This window comes from Piliocolobus tephrosceles, chromosome 3 (genome assembly GCF_002776525.5).
Source record: "Piliocolobus tephrosceles isolate RC106 chromosome 3, ASM277652v3, whole genome shotgun sequence".
Classification (NCBI taxonomy): Eukaryota; Metazoa; Chordata; class Mammalia; order Primates; family Cercopithecidae; genus Piliocolobus; species Piliocolobus tephrosceles.
Genome location: NC_045436.1, coordinates 51,318,087 through 51,338,492, shown reverse-complemented (window position 1 = coordinate 51,338,492; position 20,406 = coordinate 51,318,087). Strand labels below are relative to the sequence as shown.

General features: G+C 37.1%; 1 protein-coding gene across 1 annotated transcript in view; it reads right to left on the bottom strand.

The window, feature by feature from the left end:
• Positions 1-20,406, bottom strand: part of SLC7A11 (solute carrier family 7 member 11) — a 74,325-nt gene that overhangs the window by 8,336 nt on the left and 45,583 nt on the right. The window contains exons 7-11 of the mRNA XM_023226007.2: positions 7,045-7,168; positions 4,796-4,899; positions 3,890-3,986; positions 2,241-2,390; positions 479-656 (exon numbers count right to left, since the gene is read on the bottom strand). Coding sequence (XP_023081775.1) covers positions 479-656; positions 2,241-2,390; positions 3,890-3,986; positions 4,796-4,899; positions 7,045-7,168 — 653 coding nt within the window. The remainder of the gene's footprint in view (positions 1-478; positions 657-2,240; positions 2,391-3,889; positions 3,987-4,795; positions 4,900-7,044; positions 7,169-20,406) is intronic.

The following is a 20,406-nucleotide window of genomic DNA, read 5'->3' as shown; positions in this document are numbered from 1 at the left end:
TTATTATAATCCTTCATGAGGCACCCTTCCTTTTAAGGTATTGCACAGTCATAATGTTTAAGGCATTTGCAGGCCACTGCCTAACTTCCCAACAAATCTCATGTCACTCATCAAGTTACATGTTATGATATAGAATCACCAAACTGCATTCAACTCAGAAGGAAAATAATTAGGTTAGTAAGGATTAAAAGAGAGATTAGGTCGTTTAGAGAACTACCGATAAAATTTCATCTAAAACAAAGCTGTTTCTCCTAAGAAGTGATCAAGGCAGCCCAAACTAATATCCTGAAAGGATTCAATGGCTGTACCCTGAATGTCCTTCCTGCCAAAAAGTAGTTCCAATTAAAATGCCATAATGTTCTCAAATCATTAATTATGCCACTTACATTTTTAAATGTTAAGTATATTATGTATGTACACCTTTATGGGTTTTCTACATGGTGTTGCACAATGTCCTGAAAGTATTTAAAATTCTTACCTGACATTATTCTAAACCACTTGGGTTTCTTGTCCCATATAATAAAGAGATAATATGCAGGCACACCAGTCAGAGTGATGATAAAGCCAATCCCCGTACTAAATGGGTCCGAATAGAGGGAAAGGGCAACCATGAAGAGGCATGTGAAGGAAAACAAAGCTGGGATGAACAGTGGAACCTGGAACACAGAACACAAAAAAGTCACTTCAAACATGTTCAAGCAACAGAAGTTGGGTTTGAGATGAGCATGTCAGTCATGACATATACTTTAGTGATATGCTGTAGTCATGCGACCAGGTTATAGGCACCAACGTGCCTTACTTTAGTAACAAAATCTCTTTCATGGTGCACAGATAATGTATTAAATGTACTCTTGGCAGGGCGCGGTGGCTCACGCCTGTAATCCCAGCACTTTGGGAGGCCGAGGCAGGTGGATCACGAGGTCAGGAGATTGAGACCATCCTGGCTAACACGGTGAAACCCCGTCTCTACTAAAAATACAAAAAAAAAAAAAAAAAATTAGCCAGGCGTGGTGGCAGGGGCCTGTAGTCCCAGCTACTTGGGAGGCTGAGGCAGAAGAATGGCATGAACTCGGGAGGTGGGGCTTGCAGTGAGCAGAGATTGCACCACCACACTCCAGCCTGGGTGACAGAGCCAGACTCCGTCTCAGGGGAAAAAAAAAAAAAAAAAACATTAAATGTACTCCCTTAAATGTCTTAGATGTAATTCAACTTAATTTAAATTGTTTTTAATTATTTAGATAGAACAAAATCTAAGGACAAAAAAGGATATTTTATTAGAGATGTTCTGTTGGAATTATTTTACTAGTTAAATGCCATGATGATTATGGTTTTGATTTTAAAAGACTGACTCTTTGATAACTATGATTAGAACCCACTTTAATGTGGAGTCAAGAGCACTGGCTGCTTGTTACATGTTAAAGTCTTCCAGTGCATATTGATTTTCTGTTGAGATTCACAATAAGAACTGACAGGAATAAAACAAGCCAACTCCTATTCAACCACTAATAAAGATGCCACCAGCATTAGGCAATGAATATTATTAGAAACAAATCCTGACAACATGACTGATAACATTATCTATGCCATTTCTTAAAAACAAATAAATGATGAGGTCAAATCAATCTGTGAGTCAAGTCTGAAGAAGATGACAAGCTTCTTCTCCAGTCCTCCAAAACGGAAATGCTTACTTATGGGAAATAGGTATTAAGTGGTAAATTCATAGATCTTCTCTTTCCCTGTATACTTTACATTTCTATTCCTTTTAGAGTGTATGATATAGAGAAAGAGCAATGTAACAAATCACAACATTTAAGTACGTAAAATGCCTATTTTGTAAAGGCAAATTTCTTTTTGGAATTGGCATTAACGAAGTATCTCCCTTCTTCTCACCACGGCTGTCCACAACTCCAGCATAAAGACAGACAGAAGTTGCCCATACTTTGAGTATATCAGGTCGTTGAACACATTCATGAAAAATCAACATACCGAACATTCATTCATACTGTCATTTTTCAAAAATGTGACATACAAAGTTCAGCACGTCACATAAAAAATTGGATGAACTATTTTTTTCCAACTTAAAATAAATCCAACAGGAAAGCACTGCCTGCAAGAGTTAAACATTTTTATTTCACAGATGCTGCCCCCAGCCCAAACTCCCCATCAGTAAGTTATGACAAAGGGAGGACTAGGTATTAGGAGAAAGATTTATGTAAACCCATCAAGATTGCTGAGGTTACCTTGAAAGGACGATGCATATCTGGGCATTTGTATCGAAGATAAATCAGCCCAGCAACTGCCAGCCCAATAAAAAGCCACCTGGCAAAACTGAGGAAATTCAAAAGACTGTCGAGGTCTCCAGAGAAGAGCATTATCATTGTCAAAGGGTGCTGAGGGGGGAAAGGGAAGCAAGCTTGGTGAATTCAGTGAAAACACAGATGATTAACAACAAAAACCTCGCTATGCATTATGACCATTTTCAAATAATTATTTATACCAATAAATTATCATCATAGTTAAAACCTGGATTTGACTAATCTCTTTCCTGTAATCTGCTGCCATAATCCATTTACACACCAGTAACAGTATGAGAGTGATATGGCCATTATACTTTACTCTAGTGGAATTCTATATGAATGTTGTGTTTTGTTTTTAGTTCCTTTTGCATTTGAGAGAAGATAATATGTTTTCAAAGAGTAAAAGAAAGGGTACTCAATGACTCAAAATTGAAAGACTCAAGATTGAGATGATTAGTAAATAACCAATAATAAACAGTAAAAGAGACCCAACTGGAAGATGTACAGAAAGCTCTGCAAATGCTCTGATGAGCTCTTGGCTATCCACACACAGGAAATAGAGACACTCATGGGTGATTCTGTTGGCTCTTGATTGCAAAACATTGAACTTTTTTCCTCCACATTTACTCTCCTGGTGTGCTTGTTGTGTGTGACCCTCAAGACCACGGAGAAGAATGAAGCGCAGAGATCAGCTTAGCAAGTCTCTGCAGCTGCACATGCCAAGGACAGCATGACTGATAGCAGAGGCTTAAAATGAAAGCCCTCTTCACGGAATAATACATTCTGTTCCCACAAGTGACGCTAAAGTCCAGATTCTGCACAGAGAGTACGCACACTTTTAAAAGAAATTTCAAGGAAACGTTCTGAAACAAATTAAATGCATGAAAAAAAAAAGTGTTCAGTGCATTCTATGGTGCTCCTGACAACAGATTCCAGTTGAGAGGTTACAAAATCATCAGTAAAAATGAATATAACATTGCCAATGGGTATTTGGGGACTTTTACACCTTATACAGTCTTTTGTAGCTCACATTTCACAACACTTTGCTCTGCATAAAGAATTTTACAACTCAAATTTACCTCATGGTGCTTTTATTTTATCCTGCAGGATAAAAGACATTATTTGCTCTCAAATGTCTCAAATGAATAATGGCACTGTCTAGGATTTTATCAATTCTTTCAATAATTTTGTGTGCATTTCATGATAAGGTGCCTAGATGGTACATCTGGGTACTTTTTGGGCTGTAGCTTTTTGCTCTACTTTCCTTAAGCAGTTGGGACTTAATACTCTACATTCTTTTCCGTGAGGTGCTATGTCGATGAGAGGAACCAAGCTAATCATTTTCCTTAGACCTTACACATTTTTGCAAAGACAAAAGAGAGGTGATGTGATTTTTGCCCCAAAGCATCAAATGGGCATCAGAAACATGGAGTAAAGGGAAGAGTTGGAAGATATCCTGCCTCCCAAACTCCACTATGACGTACATTAGCAATGAATGAGAAAGTAAAGTACTATTAATGTGTGGTTGGAATTCCTTTTTGCTAACTTATTATTCAAGGTTATATCTAGATACACTTGTTAATATGCATTACCAAAACAATAACAGCTGGCAGAGGAGTGTGCTTGCGGACATGAATCATGGAGAGGATTTCTGGAAGGTGACCCTCTCGAGACGCAACATAGAATAACCTGATGGGAGAGAAATGTGGGTGGAGTTGACTGTATGATTGATCATTTCAAAGGGAAAATCCAGAAATCCCAGAGAAAACTTGCATCTTTTTCATACCAAATGGTCAGGCATTTCTTAGGTGATTGCCTAAGTTCACTTTTCAAGTAAGGTGAAGAAACATCATAGGAAATCTAAATTTGAATTTTACAAAATCTGCCAACATTATATTATTCTTTGAAGAGAAAGAATAGCAATATCTGATTCAGCATAGCGCTCTCTACATATAAATAGCTGAAGGGAAATCTAGTTCTAAATTCCTGGTATTTATATGTGTGTTGTCAATACAATTCTACAAACACACGCACATGTACATCCACAGGTACACACACATGTATGTAGCATTCACATTTATCTGATCGGGTTTTAATCTTATATTAAAACCAAAAGACTTTTGCATCAAACGAAACAAAGGAAATACAGATGTAGGGGTGGTGATTTCTGATGTCTCTTACTTTACTTTTTTTCTTGGCATCTTCAGAGAGACAGAAAATTACATCACCAGAAATAAAATGCCGTTGTTAGACTCTGTGGAAATACTATTTTTAAAAAAGCCACATGTCAGGCGTCCAAATAAGCTATTAATAGGCAAGCAGTGCCCTCTAATGGACAGAATAAAACATGCTATTGATACTTGGACCATTTCAATCTTGCATGTCCCTTTAAAAACAACAGGTTTGGAGGCACTATTTCTTTTCTTTTTAAAGTTATCCTTATCACATCCAATCTCAAAAACAGAAATGTGTTTCTGGAAATACATGAACTCACTCACCTGGAGACAGCAAACACACCACCATTCATGGAGCCAAAGCAGGAGAGGGCAACAAAGATCGGAACTGCTAATGAGAAATTTCCCAGTAGCCGCTCAGAAAAGGTCTAGTGAAAGAAAGAACGAAGCAAATTAATGCCTTGCCAGAAAGTGGAATAAAATGAAACAATTTAGGCCAAACTAGAGACTTTCTACTAGCCTGGTGATACTTATATGTTTTATAATTTCTCTCTTTGGTTAGGGTCGGACTAACTCCATGGACAATAATCAAAAGCAAGGACCATGACATTGCTTGTTGCAAAACTGTAGTCAAAGGTCTAAACAGGCACCTTCTCTCTACTTTCAAAAAGCAATGATCCATTTATCGAATCTTTATCAGCTATGATGTGTATTGTCTCTGACTCTGACAAGTGATGAAAGCTCAAATCAGAATTCTACTTCTGGAGATAGAAATCTTTCTGTATAATACCTTCTCTTTAGCCTGGAAAACCATATTTGATATTGAAATACACTGAGAAGTATTACAAATGTGTGTTTCATATGCCAATGCCATTGTTAGGAGGTAAATAAAATAACAGATGACTTAATAATTTATAGCATATACATGAGTAGCTCTGAAAATCTTTTTCCCAGAAAATCACACTAGCTAAACCTCTGTTTATAAGGTCACTCCCTCCCCCTCATGTATCTGTCAATTTCTTTTGTGGTTTCCTATAAAAAGGCTAGAACACAAATAAAAGTCCAATAAGCCACAGAAACTTAAAAGATAAACACAACTTCTAAAACATTATTTTATGCCATGATATGTGCAATATTGCAAATTTCCATGAAGGATGTATTTTCCAAAAACGAAAATGTGTTGGATTCATTAGTTGTCCTTGATGCAGCTGGTGCTATGTAATTAGTGGGGCACATTATGCCCAAAGAGTAAGTGCTGCCCTTTGTCTCGAAAGATGAGATGACTGACTTGACTTCAATAAGCTTTGTGTATTTGATTGTCTGGTGGGACCTAGAGCAGTGGTCAAAGTCTTTTTCAATACAGTGTCAAACAGGTTCAAATGAAATGAGATAATTTATTCTCTGTAGATGTTGCTGATATGAGGTTATACTAACTATTTTAAAAGGAACTGACATCAGGTAATGGGAACTTAATTTTTCACCATTCATTGTTATGAAGTCAAGAGTGAATGGTCTCTTACTAGCTGTGTTATGCAAAATAAAAGTATGAGTCACCAAGTCTTTTTTTTTTTTTTTTTTTTTTTTGTTTTTTTTGTTGAGATAGAGTCTCTCTCTGTCGCCCAGGCTGGAGTGCAGTGGTGTGATCTCTGCTCACTGCAAGCTCCACCTCCCGGGTTCATGCCATTCTCCTGCCTCAGCCTCCCAAGTAGCTGGGACTACAGGCTCCTGCCACCACACCTGGCTAATTGTTTTTGTTGTTGTTTTATTTTTAGTGGAGATGGGATTTCAGCATGTTAGTCAGGATGGTCTTGATCTCCTGACCTCGTGATCCACCCGTCTCGGCCTCCTAAAGTGCTGGGATTACAGGTGTGAGCCATCGCGCCCAGCCAGGATAACAGTCTTATAACATGATCACTGGGGACAAAGATGGTCCTGGCATCAAATAAATTTTGGAAAATGCTATAAAATTATGTGTATCCACTTCTTAGGGAGTTAAAATTCATGTTGGTGTCTTTAATATTCTGAGAAGTATTATAACAACAACATCTGTTTAACTTTGAATAACCCAGTATTTCCTAAATTTATTAATATTCCAGGACTAGTATTCAAAAGGATATACTAGGAACACCAAATTTACACGATCCACATCAAAATTCTTAAGTGACACTTGGGGAAAGGATTTATGAGTTCACATTTGAAAAGTTTATAAATAGGAAAATGTACAGAACAAATTGTAATTTGCATACAAAAAATGCATTTACTTAGATTCAGTAACTGTCCACCTATCTTTAAAGACATGCTGGGAGAATAAGCCTTGACAGATTTTCAAGCATGTTGTGTGTGAAATTGTTTTATAAGAAATTAGAAATAATGGGAAATCATATAGGAATTTAAATATATCAGTTAAAAGGAACACGCTAAGGTATGCTGTAAATTTTTTAAATATTCATTATTATTCAGGTCAAGAAAAGATTACAGAATTTCAAAACACTTTCTGCTAGAGGGAACTACTATAAAATTGCATCAACTCATTAACCTAAATTCCAATTGGCATTTTCCCAACTTGGACTTACCACTGCCACTGCATTTGAAAGCAACAGCTCCTCAGCATTAATGGTCGTAAAGTAGGCCACATTTGTCAGCACATAGCCAATGGTGACAATGGCCATGGATATACATATTGCAAGGGGAATGGTTCTGAAATGCACAAAGGAATCACTTATTCATTATCTTTTGTTAGTCATTCTCTGATACCGAAGAAAATAACAAGCTAATTCAAATGAAGAATATAATGGTATCTACAATAATTATAGGCTCTGTTGGGTATGTATACACATTTCATCAGGGCAAAGAACCACATATTCCTTTGTAACTTAATAAGGTCCATGGGGGCAGATACTTCGTCTGTCTTGTCTATTGCTAACCCCAGAACATATGGATTTATGTCATTCATGTACTCCGTAAATGCTACAGCAGTGTTTCTCAAACTTGAGATGCATCAGAATCACATGCAGGGCTTGTTAAAACACAGACTGCTGAGCTCCACCCCACAGTTTCTAATTCAGCAGGATTTGCATTTCCTCATATGTTCCTAGGTGATTCTGAGGCTGCTGATCAGACTACCCTTTGAGAACCACTGTCCTATAAACATTTCTAATACTAATTCACTGCATTGACACCTTTCTAACACTAGTCCTTAAAAATGTTTTTCACATTCAATGTTTTTTCCATCAGTAGTTTTCCTTACCAACAAATGAACATGCACTTTTGGAAGTATGATAGAGGGATATATCTACCTTTCTAAATGTGGCCATAATTTTGTATAAAACACAAGAAAGCACAGAATTGTTCACAATAATGACTTTGTGATGCCCTGCTGTGAGTTCAAAGGAAGCTCAAGATTGTGAGTATGTAATAATGCAACAGCACAGATAATCCCATGAAATTAGAGGTGACATGCTGTGAAGTACAGATGACCGGACAGTGCTGACACTATGTGGCATCAAGATGTACCCGACACAAATGCAATATTATATGTCTTCATTTAATGCACTGGGAAAGCCAGGAAGTTACTGACCCTAATAATTTGATTCCATGTTACCAATACACATTACTTGCTTAACATAATCGCCTCTTCAGACTCTCTCCAGTTCAGGCAGCTCAAACCTTCAACTGCCTGCACAAAGGCTGATCATTTTTCAGCCATAGTGCTTATCAGCCCTCATGGAGCCTTCACCCTGCTGGGTACCACTAATGAAGACCTCAATACAATTTCTTCGAAGATGAAAATGTAGTTCAGAATCGGCGGCGGGGGGAGGCACAGCCTGTCTCACTACCCAAGCTGGGTGTGTTTACCACACTAAGTCCCAGCACATTATACTGAACAGCAATATCCCCTGTTGAAAACATGCGAGCCTAGCCAGTCAGCAACTGTCATTCATTATGCTGCTTGGAGCCTGACACTTCCCCCGATTCCCAAAGCCTTCAGCCTTGATGGGGAAACACATTGACCTCTAAATGCTGACATCCTAATATGAAAGTAGCAGATGGTCCCCTTCCCCAGTGTGAAGAGGGTCCTGTGGAATTTTCTGTTAACCCTATAACATGCATTGCTAGTTGTGATTGATAAATGCTAAATTTAAGTAAAGAATATCACTGAGCCAATCAAATATAAAAGGATGAATGGCATAAAGCAAATTAAAGATGAATTCTGTTTCTTTGTAAGAAGGGCTATTGTAAATGCAAAAGGGTAAGAAGGAGAACATGAAGGTGTATACACAGCTTTTCAACCACTCAGTGTATTATTTTGACCTTGAATCCTTTCAGCTTTTATAACACCCCCACATAGGGAGTAAATTCTTTCTGTGAAGGAGAGGGAAAGAGAGGAAAAGAAGAGAAAAAGACTCTGTTCTTTGCAAGCATAGGATGAAGGTATATAAAGGTTCCATTAATAAAAAATGAAGTGACATTATTAATTGCAGTGAAGTAACCTGTCCAAAACAGAGAGCACTGTCACATCACATGATGCTGCAAAATAGCAGAAAGAAATAAGTCTGAAATTTGGGATTGTGACTCTCCCAGCATAGAATTTATCTTCCCAGTCCAGCTCCTCCAAGTCAGCCGCCTGCCTGTTTCCTGACTAGACATTACAGTCTCTCTGAGGGCCGTTTCCTAAATTGATCTAAGCAGAAGGTATCCCAGAAAATCTAACATTCTAGGTTGGTTTCCCTTCATTCTGTTTGTTAATAACAAAAACAACAGGAGCAGCTGCTACCATTGGGCTGCTATGTGCCCAACATTTTATTAGGCACTTTACATATGTGTCTCCTTTTGTCCTTAGAAAATTCTGTGAGTTAGGAACATCAGCACATTTTATACATGAGAAAATAAAGTCTTCAAGAGCTGAAATAACTATTTAAGGATACAAAATTGGTAAGGGGAAGCCCCAGAATTCAGGTGCATACACATTCTACGTTGAAATTCGGGCATTTGGACCACCAAAGTGTGTTCACTTTCAAGCATGTAGGTCCCTCAACTCTACTACTTCTAAGGAAAATCACAGTTGTTTAAAATAAAGTTTATTGGAGCTTTTATCAAGCTAGTATTTCTCATGTATTCCTTGACACTACAGTTTTATCTACTATAAAGAAGGGGACAAACTTATTTCATGAGTTTTATCACTTTTCTGTGTAACAGGAACTGTAATGTGAAGTGAATGTTTTCAAATAGTTTCACTGCTTAGGAAAGGCAATTTTAAAATTATATATTATTTAAAAGAAAACCGAAGCTTACAATAAATTTCCCTAAAAAACTTTTTTTATAGAAAAAGAGGGAAGGTAAGAATGCCTCAGATAAGCAGAAACAGACTAACAATTTTACTATTAGCCAAATATACTATCCAGATATTAGTGAGAAATATAACAGCTTAAAATATAAACAAAAGAGAAAGAGTCGAATCTTGCTGCAATGCACAGCATATCCAGTAAATTCTCTATAATTATTCTTTTTTAAAAAAAATGTCTTTTTTTTTTTTTTAAGACAGAGTCTCACTCTGTCGCCGAGACTTGAGTGCAGGGGCACAATGCAAGCTCACTGCAACCGCTGTCTCCCGAGTTCAAGCAACTCTCCTGCCTCAGCCTCCTAGTAGCTGGGATTACAGGAACCCATCACTATACTCAGCTAATTTTTTTATCTTTATTAGAGACAGAGTTTCACCATGTTGGCCAGGCTGGTCTCAAACTCCTGGCATCAAGTGATCCTCCTGCCTTGGCCTCCCAAAGTGCTGGGATTACAGGCATGAGCCACCACTCCCAGCTGATAATCAGATGCAATTAAGCAATGGCAAGTTGGATGGGGTATGGCAAAATAGCCACTAGCTTCCATTCTTAGGTTCCATTTCACTTTGACAGAGGGAAGTGGGTGGGGAGGCTCTCTTGGCTGTCTTGGCATAAGCAGCCATTATTGACAGTGAAGAGCAGTTGACTCCTTCAGAAGGGCTTGGCCCTACACAGTTAACTCTAGGTTTCAGGTATCGAAGTGCAAGAGCCACTGGGTGAGCAGATAAAACCTATTAGGCCATGCCAGAGCAATTTCCTGGAGGCTTTAGATGCAGAAAGCAGATAGCATTGCTAGTAACCTAAGATTAAGGCAAATGGCACTTGATAATGAAGGGAATTAGAGGAAGGAACCGGTAGGCCATGGATATTTCAAATCCTCTGTGTTCTTGTGAGGTATCCACCAATCCTAATTGCAACAAAAGCATTATTTTTTTTTTTTTTTTTTTTGAGACGGAGTCTCGCTCTGTCGCCCAGGCTGGAGTACAGTGGCCGGCTCTCAGCTCACTGCAAGCTCCGCCTCCCGGGTTTACGCCATTCTCCGGCCTCAGCCTCCGGAGTAGCTGGGACTACAGGCGCCCGCCACCTCGCCCGGCTCGTTTTTTGTATTTTTTTTAGTAGAGACAGGGTTTCACCGTGTTAGCCAGGATGGTCTCGATCTCCTGACCTCGTGATCCGCCCGTCTCGGCCTCCCAAAGTGCTGGGATTACAGGCTTGAGCCACCGCGCCCGGCCCAAAAGCATTATTTTTAAGCTGAGTAAAAATGACTCACTCTTAACAAAATTTAGTTCTATTCTTTCTCAAATGTTAGTACGTGCTTGTTATAACTAACAAAATACCATTTACAAAACTTACTTAATCCTAAGAGCTTTTTGTCATAAATGCTCTTTTCAATTAACAGGCATTAAGTATGTGAGAGTCTGCTATTTTTATTAGTTGCAAATGGTCTTCAATCAAAAAGGTCTTGGATAGTCCTCTTTCGTACAGGCTTATTTTAAATTGGCACTTATAACCAGTCTATGTCACACATATTTGCTTTATTTGAAATTGTTAAATGGAAGTCTCCAAAACATGTGCTCAGAAGCACTTTTGTTCTGAGTGATAGGCTTCTCCAGAAATGAAAATGGCCCTATACTGATGGCAGGCAACTTATGTTTGTGTAATCTACAAAGCACTGCCAAATACATCTTATTCTACCTTTAAATATATGCATGTCATTTTAAATCATTTGTGGAATGAGGAGCAGCATGAGCAAACAAAATTTACAACAACCAATGGAAATAGGAAGTAATATCCGCAATTTTTAAACAAGAAAACCAACGCTCAGAGAGGTTGAGCGACATAACCAAGGTCACAAAAGTAGTAAGTGGGAGGGCTGGAACCAGGACCCACATCTTCTGGCCCTGAGTTCCACACACACAGTATATCTTGTCACAATGTCATGGCTGCTTTGTGTCTGCTTTAACTCTAGGTACAATGCCCCCAGGACCTTTACATGCTGACAAACATGTACTATTTTTGTATAAATGAGGCAAATATTAGAAGACCAATTGTCATGGTGTGACACATTTTAAGCCAAGTATATTTTTCTTCACACCTAATAGTAGAAATAGTAGAAAAAACATTCACACCACAAATAAACTTGTAAATAACGCAGAATAAGGTGCGTTTTTTAAAGTATGCTTTGCAACACTATCATGGAGCATCAGAAATGACTATTGTTTCCTGTGCATCATTTTCACTAAAAGTAACCCTTGCTATGAAAATGAAATGAATAAACCTAGTCTGATTCTCCCGAGAAGTCAAGGAGACCTGAAGGTTAGAAGGATTTCTGATATACAGCCCACATGAGTGGTCTGAATTACATGAGTGATTCTCTAATCACCTGGATTTAGGATATTTCAAGATTGTTTTATAACATGAATACAGTCTTCTGAGATTTGTGCAAGTCCAAATAGATCATATACACTCTCCTCTGTTGGACACATAGAATGGAGACTACAGAACTCATGGATCCTGGGGCACCTAAACTTGTCTTTATGCTGTGGGGCTGGGCATGATGCAAGGCAGTTCTGTCAAAACCTACAGTTGTGTGTTCTGGAGAGAAATGGTTGAGGCTTCACATTTCTGTTGAAAAATTCTAAACATTTTAACAAATACGCTTGGCATTCAGAAACAAAGAAAGAAGGGAAAGAGAAAAAATTAAGAAGAACAAAAAATGGCAAATACCTTAATATGTAAGACACAAAACACAAAGGGAAACCGGGGACTGTTTCTTTACATACAATTGAAATGGAACTGTAATTTAGCTCAACATAAAGTACTTATAATCATATTAAGTACCTTTTGATTCAAAGCATTTATTTTTTAATCATACTTGTTTCACATTTTCTTTACAGTGACCCTGTAAAGGTAAAGACATTGAAAGCTTTTCTGTAAATCTGACCCAGAAATGACGCAAACATCTCTCACTTCTCTCTTTTCAACCCACCAATTTACTTTTTTGCAGAAGTACTCTATTTATCTTATTACCACAGCTGTTAATTTTATTCTACCCTTCAAACTTCAGTCATGTGTTGCAGACAAAAAAAGTAAATGAGTACATTTCAAAGAAAAGCTATCTGTATTTTTCATTCACGTAAGTTTTCTTCCATACATTTTGACATACTTTCCCTGACTCTTGCTCACACTAAACTCTCCAGAGACCCCTTGACATGGAACTGTCCTATCTGCCTCTCTGATTTCTGACATTTCTAGCAGGGATTGAATTATAAGAAAGCATTCAAGAAAACAAATAGTTTTCCAGACATGAAAATACTTAGACTACAGATGACTGAAAGCATCTGTAGAAGAACACACATTTCTTTGTGTGTTTTCAGTGATTTTGCCTCATTGTCATTTAGTGCTATGGTGGTAACTCTAATTTTCTACTGAGTGGGAATTGGGCTATTAAAAACATTATAAATGAAATGTATTTGAAGAGATACAGCACATAGTTGCAGGTAAGGCATAGGTGGTCACTGAAAAAATATATAGCAAGAGGAAGAAAACATTCAATAAGCCTATTTATGAACATTTTTTAAAGGTCTATGGTTCATGTTCATGCTTAATGATGATTCTGGGCCAAGGTTGAACAGAGTGATGGGCCGAGCATATTGTTACATAAATGTACACAGTGATCTCACTGATTTCCAGCATCAAACACCTGCCCTCTGCTTCTTACTGAACCATGGCAAGGCTATGGGTATTTTCACTGAGACATTTTAAATTTCAATACCACTGATGTCTAATCTAAATCTCACCATTCTCCATTGTCCACAGATGAAGAACTCCATAAAAGAAGAGAAGACAGAGAGACCTGTAGGGAGATGTAAGAAATGAACAGACAAAGATTAAAAGACAGCAGGGCTAAAGGAAGCTCGTGGAAAAATGTGCAGAGATGCATAAAGGAAGGAGAAAAGTGCAGCAAAGCCACATAGAAAAATGGCCAGAAGGGTCATTCTTAGCCACCACCACATAGAAAAATGAACTAAAATGAAAACTTACAACTCAGAACTACGGAATAATAAGCAATCAGAAACATACATATAAGCAGTTTTATCTATTCATTATTTTTATTCTAGTATTAGAATAAATTCATGACTAAATAACATTATTCAGTAAAATGTAGCTTGAGAGTAAATTTTCATTTGCTTGCATTTCATACACACACAAAATTTGCATTGTCTGCATCTCATTTTTTCTCATTTTCTAAAGATTTGGAGTGTGTCTTACAGATATATTACAGTTATCCATATGTATCATGGGTAAACACAAACATATTTGTAGGGAAGTTCTAGTGTACAAAAACAAAATTGGTTTTAAACAAAATACTAGCAATTAAATAATTAAGAAGACAACATATTTTAATAGTAAAAAATTAAATTTTACACTGATGTTCAATTCTTCTATCTGTTAGGTTGTTATTAATTTTTTTTAATTTATTATTTTCTTCAGGATTTGGTCTACAGAACACTAAGATAATGCAACATTTCAGTGAACTATTTTTATAACAGTGTTTCTGAGATTCAGATTTACAGCTTAGACAACTAACTACTCACCAAAAGTTTGTGTTCCCTTTCCAAAGTGTAAGTTATTTATGAGAAGCAGCTAACAAAGCAGACACCACATTTCCCAGCCTCTCTTGTGTCTAGGAGGAGAAAGTGACTCATTCTTGCAAACAGAAAGTGAGTAGATGTGTTCATTGAAGACCAAGGTGGTTAAGTGGGTCACCCTGTGACATCCTTTTCCTGAGTTGAAAAGGACCTATAGCATGACAAAGCCACATGACGGAAGGAATATGGGTCACAGAATAAATATGTGAAAGATAGCCTGCCAGTAGCCAGGGACACCAACAATGGACTGTTACATAATCTTTAAAAATTAACTTTTGATTGTGTAAAGTCATTGAAATTTTGTGGGTTGTCTGCTGTAGCAATTAGCATTATTCTAACTAATAAGAGAATGAAGGATCTCATTATATCAAGACTTTTCTGTAGCTTTTAGTTAGTCTATACAAGACTCAATATGGTTCCTCATTAAATTTTATTTTACAATATATTACTTGTTTTATAAGACATAAATATATGACATACAATTATTAAAATGATGTTCTAAATTGTAATATCAAATAAAAACTGATTTCATCTTTAAAAGCTAGGAGAGATAAGCATTATTATTACTCACACTTCCCCAAAACAGAACAGAGATAGACCCCATTGTTCACTATTGTGAAATTTTCAAATATCTTGCACTTTTGAAAATTGCCACCCATCCAACAAAGAACACAGTATAATTGCCTGTTGTTTTGCCCAAGGACACATAATAAGACAAACAACGTTAAGTTAATATACTCGTATGCTAAAAACAAGGCAACATAAAATAAATACACACACTTTGGCATGGTAAATGGAAATGAGTCAAAATTCCCTTAGACAGTAAACACAGGTCTTAGAAGGAACTGAGAAAACTTATACTATACACACACAAACCAGGTCCCATCACATTTCTGCTGCACAATAAGAAATGAAACAAGTAAGCATGGAGACATTCAATCGTGCCAAATGAAACTCCTTCTACCACCCAAAATTGCCTCCAACATTTCTGACCAATAAAGGCAAGTGCAACAAATGTTGATCATTTCACTTTGACATCTTGTGGTCAACTAAACAACTGGCTTTCAAGTAGGGTGCTCTGCAAATTAGAATATAAGATGAGCAGTGAGATTATAGAGTACCCTGTTCTCACTCATTTCAACCAGATGAGTCCTCTTTTACTAGCTTCATGTATTGACATTCTGTCAAAGAAAGATGTGCTCCAGTAGTTGAAGTAGGTTTAAAATCACCGTTCTAGATGCTCCAAGTCATGTCTTTACATTGCTTTATGGACCCAATGCTGGCTTCCTAAAGTATAGTTTAAAATATATATGAATTGGGCCAGGCACAGTGGCTCGCACCTGCAATCCCAGCACTTTGGGAAGCCAAGGCAGGTGGACCACCTGAGGTCAGGAGTTCCAGACCCACCTGGCCAACATGGTGAAACCCCATCTCTACTAAAAATAGAAAAATTAGCCTGGTGTGGTGGTGGGTACCTGTAATTCCAGCTACTCAGGAGGCTGAGACAGGAGAATCACTTGAACCCAGGAGGCAGAGGTTGCAGTGAGCCAATACTGTACCACTGCACTCCAGTCTGGGCAACAAGAGCAAGACTCCATGTCAAATAAATAAATAAATAAAATATATAAAAATTTGTTTTTATAAAATGCCTATATATAAATGATTATATAGGTATGTATGTACACATTTGACCCTAAAATTGAAAATAATTCTTCACTGCAACAAATCTCTATTTGTACTCTTAGGGTAATTAAGGGAAAAATAACTTTAGCAAATGAAGCTAATGTTAGTAGGAAAAGTATAAAGTTGATAGCAAAGCCAATAACAATGGCCTGGCTTTAGTAAAAGTGGTAAATCCACATGCCAAGGCCACAAAGGACATGATATAGCAGCTGAATGGAGCAGAAGGAAAGGTGGGAAAGAGAAAAAAAGAGTTGATGGGCTAAGCACCCTGCCAGTTCAGAGAGATAATACGTCACTGTCAAGAAAGTGATGATGAAGACTCCTGGTTGGAACAGTTGACAGCTTCCTGAAAAGGTCACAAAGGCTCTCAGAATGGCAGAACCTCCAGTAAGCCCTGCCTCTCCTCTCCTCAGGCTGTCAATTTATATTCATATTCCCCACAGAAATGGAAATGTTGTGATCTTTTATCTTTCAGCTCGAAAGTTAAAACTTGTGAAAAATAAGCTTTTGTGCACTCATTTTATATTTACTAATGCCTTTTCTTAGACTACAAAGATTCATGTCCCTCTCTCGAGGAACATTTTTCTCAAGTCAAGTGACACTATCTTATGGCTCAGGGACTCTCTGCCCAAGGGAAACAAAATTGGTTCATACAGTTGTCCATCTCTTAATTTCCCTTTTCTTCCATCATTTCCCTCAGCTTTATACTCTAAATTCCTACAATCAAGAAAAATGTCTATATATACCATCCCAAATGTAAACTGTCTTTTGGTGACATCTTTTCTCTGGAGTTCTGTCTCTGGTATTTGTATTCACTTGATTTCACAGAATTATGGAAAAGTCTGGGTCAAGTCATGTCCCCATCACTAGCAGAAACGAAGATCACCAAATCTCTCTGGACTTACATTTCCCCATGAGTTGACAAGGGTGTTGACTTGGTGAAATCTAAAGTTCGTTTTCTTGAAAGTTCATTGTTTAATAATTTTAGCACATAAAGCTAATCCCTAAAGATTGTTTAACAGAATTCTTTGAAAACTCAGTTAAGCCCACTTGCTCGTGTAACAGGCATCCTAAGGAAGTTTCTGCATATGCTTTGCTCTGTCAATTCACAGGAGAGAATAGGATGCCAACTTTACAATCTCTTCTCCTGTCTTCTGAAGATGTGATTCTGTCCTCAAGCAGCAGTATAGCACATCAAAGTACCTTCCATCATTATAACTTCAAAGTGTCAGCCTGGCGGAAAAATAATGATCATTACAGAAGATCATTTAAAGGATAAGTGATCTGTTCACTCTTCTGCATTCTAAAAAGGCTGTCTGTGGGATCAGGTCAGACCTCTGGAAGGTCGCATACAATGACCATATTATCTCATGTAATGTTTTCATAAGTCACTATATCTTATAACTTTAGCTTTTATCAAAACCTTATTGCAAGAAATATTTTTAAAATCATCTGAATTTCAGGGGGCTATTTCCCATTGCATTTACTAACATTCTTTATATCGAGTTCATTCATTTAATCAATGTTTGTTAAATATCTTCTATATGCTAGATGTTTTAATAAGCAAAGGGATAAAGACATCAGCTACACACAAAAATTCATCCTCTCATGGAATCTAAAATTCAAACAGGACAAGACATGGAAGACCCTCTCTCTGGCATGCTGCTCCCCCTAGATCTTCACATGGTTGCCCATCTTTCTCAGATCAAAGTCTCCCTCCTCAGAGAAACCTTACCTCCTCCTTCTAAGTAGGTCTCCTACCATGGGACTCTCCATTACCTACTGTTTTTAATATGAAGATAAACTAAAACATCTTCTGACTCCTTATAGTCTCTTCAAATATCTTTACTTATGTATTCATTACGTATTCATACTCACCAATTCCATAAAAATATTAAGATTATTCAATGAGCATTATTAAGGGCCCTTGAAGTGTTTCTTCTATATCTCTAGTGCAAACATTTTTGAGAAGGGTTGTCAGGACTGTTTGTCATCCTCAAGGATAACTCTGTTTTTTATGTGGCTTGTAACCACAGGCAGAAAGGGTTTCTGGCTTCTTTGGCCTCTTTCGTTGTTGTTTTATGTTTTATTATTATTTTATTTTTGGCAAAGACTAAAAGAAGACTTGAAAAAAATGGAAGCAGTGAAGAGAAAGGCAAAAAAGGAAGAAAGTTAAGAAGCAGCTTAACAGAGAAAGGAAATGTTTATTCCACCAAATCTTCATGTGAATTCTAAGTTATTAAATCTCTGAGAATACCTGATTTATGAACAGGATAACACTGTTCCTAGCCAAAATTATGCATAATAAAAAGCAGGAAACCTCCTGAAGTTCATCTCAGATTTAATATCAAATATAGCAGCCACACATGAACATTTCTCCATAAAATACAAAAACAGCATGGTGTGATCAGCCGGCAGTCACCGGTGGGGAGTTGGGTACAAACAAACAGGGTGTGAGTGACATGGAAAGGATCAGCCTTCACTATTCTAGAGAAACCAGTCAATGAAAAATAGTCACAGACTGAAATAATGTCAACACTTGGAAGGGAAAGGAGCACAAGGAAGACTCACTTCTAAATGTACAACGAATGGCCAGTTCACATTCGTTGTCAAAATACTGAGCTCCCTCCGTGACTACTGAAGTTGAAAGAGCAACACAGTTGTGTTTTGTGAATGCATATTTAGAATACGCCAAGTGAGGATGAAGCACCATGGGGAAAAAAAGACTTGTTATGAAATAGGCTTACATTGATAATGCCTTTTTTTTTTTTCTTTTTTTTTTTAGACAGAGCCTTGCTCTTGTCACCCAGGCAGGAGTGCAATGGCACAATCTCAGCTCATTGCAACCTTCACCTCCCAGATTCAAGCGATTCTTCTGCCTCAGCCTCCTGAGTAGCTGGGATTACAGGCAACCACCACCATACTCAGCGAATTTTTGTATTTTTAGTAGAGACAGGGTTTCACCATGTTGGCCAGGCTGGTCTCAAACTCCTGACCTCTGGTGATCCTCCCACCTTGGCCTCCCGAAGTGCTAGGATTACAGGCATAAGCCACTGTGCCTGGCGATATTGCCATTTTGTAAGAAAAGTAGCAAACCTCTAATAAGAATTTCATTAAAATTTGATTCAAATATTTTTCTATAGATACTTGGTTCAAACAGAAGAAAGATGTCAAGAAGGAAAAGGTATCTTATTATTTCTAGCATACACTTCTTAGGTAATGTGTTCATTACCATTTTTATAACATATGTAGTGAAGGATTGTTTCTCAGGATTATATATCCAACATTTGAATACATATATAATAATCAAATTTATTCATGTTTAATCTAAGGCAATTTCAATAATTATGAGAATCATAAAGAAATATTTTTTGCATGTTTCCATTAATACTTCCATTAATATTTTGGCATTTGCTATATTGTTAAGAAGTATTCTGAAAAGTAGAAAATCATATTAAAAAGTCACTCTATTAATAGGATTTAGGGGGTAAAAAGAACAAAAGACAAAAAGAGGAAGATTAATGTCACTGGTAGGTATTTGGGAAGTTACTTTAATTAGTTAACATTTTTTAAATCTGAAAGAAGAAAAATAAGTCAAGTTAATAAACCATAGTACACAGAAAAATAAATTTTTGGACTATAAAAGACTCAGCCATATACATGGACTATATCTTTATATAGAACAGATTTAATTATGAGAGATAACACTACCAAGATAATTTGAAACACCACAAGCTTTAAATTTAAAAGCACTATACAGATTTTCTTCATCCACATGAACAGCCAAGAGTAAAAACTACCTCCATGCAAATATAAGTTATACTCAAAGTCAACTTATTCAGAGAAAAATAATAAAAATTGAGGCTACCTTTCCTTCAGATTAAAAAAAGAGTATTACAAACTTTTAATAAAATTATATACTAATTGCTTGATATATCTATAAAAACACAAGTGGAATAGACTACCTTGAAGTACAACTTAGTATATAATATAAAAATATATTAATATAATGACAAGTATCAATATTTATAATGTAAGTATCATAAACTAAGGAGTAATATGACTATTTGCTAATACTGGGATATTGAGAAATTTGGGGGAAAGTCAAGAGCCTATATTATATCAGGTTTAAAAAAAAAATCCGGCCAGGCGCGGTGGCTCAAGCCTGTAATCCCAGCACTTTGGGAGGCCGAGACGGGCGGATCACGAGGTCAGGAGATCGAGACCATCCTGGCTAACACGGTGAAACCCCGTCTCTACTAAA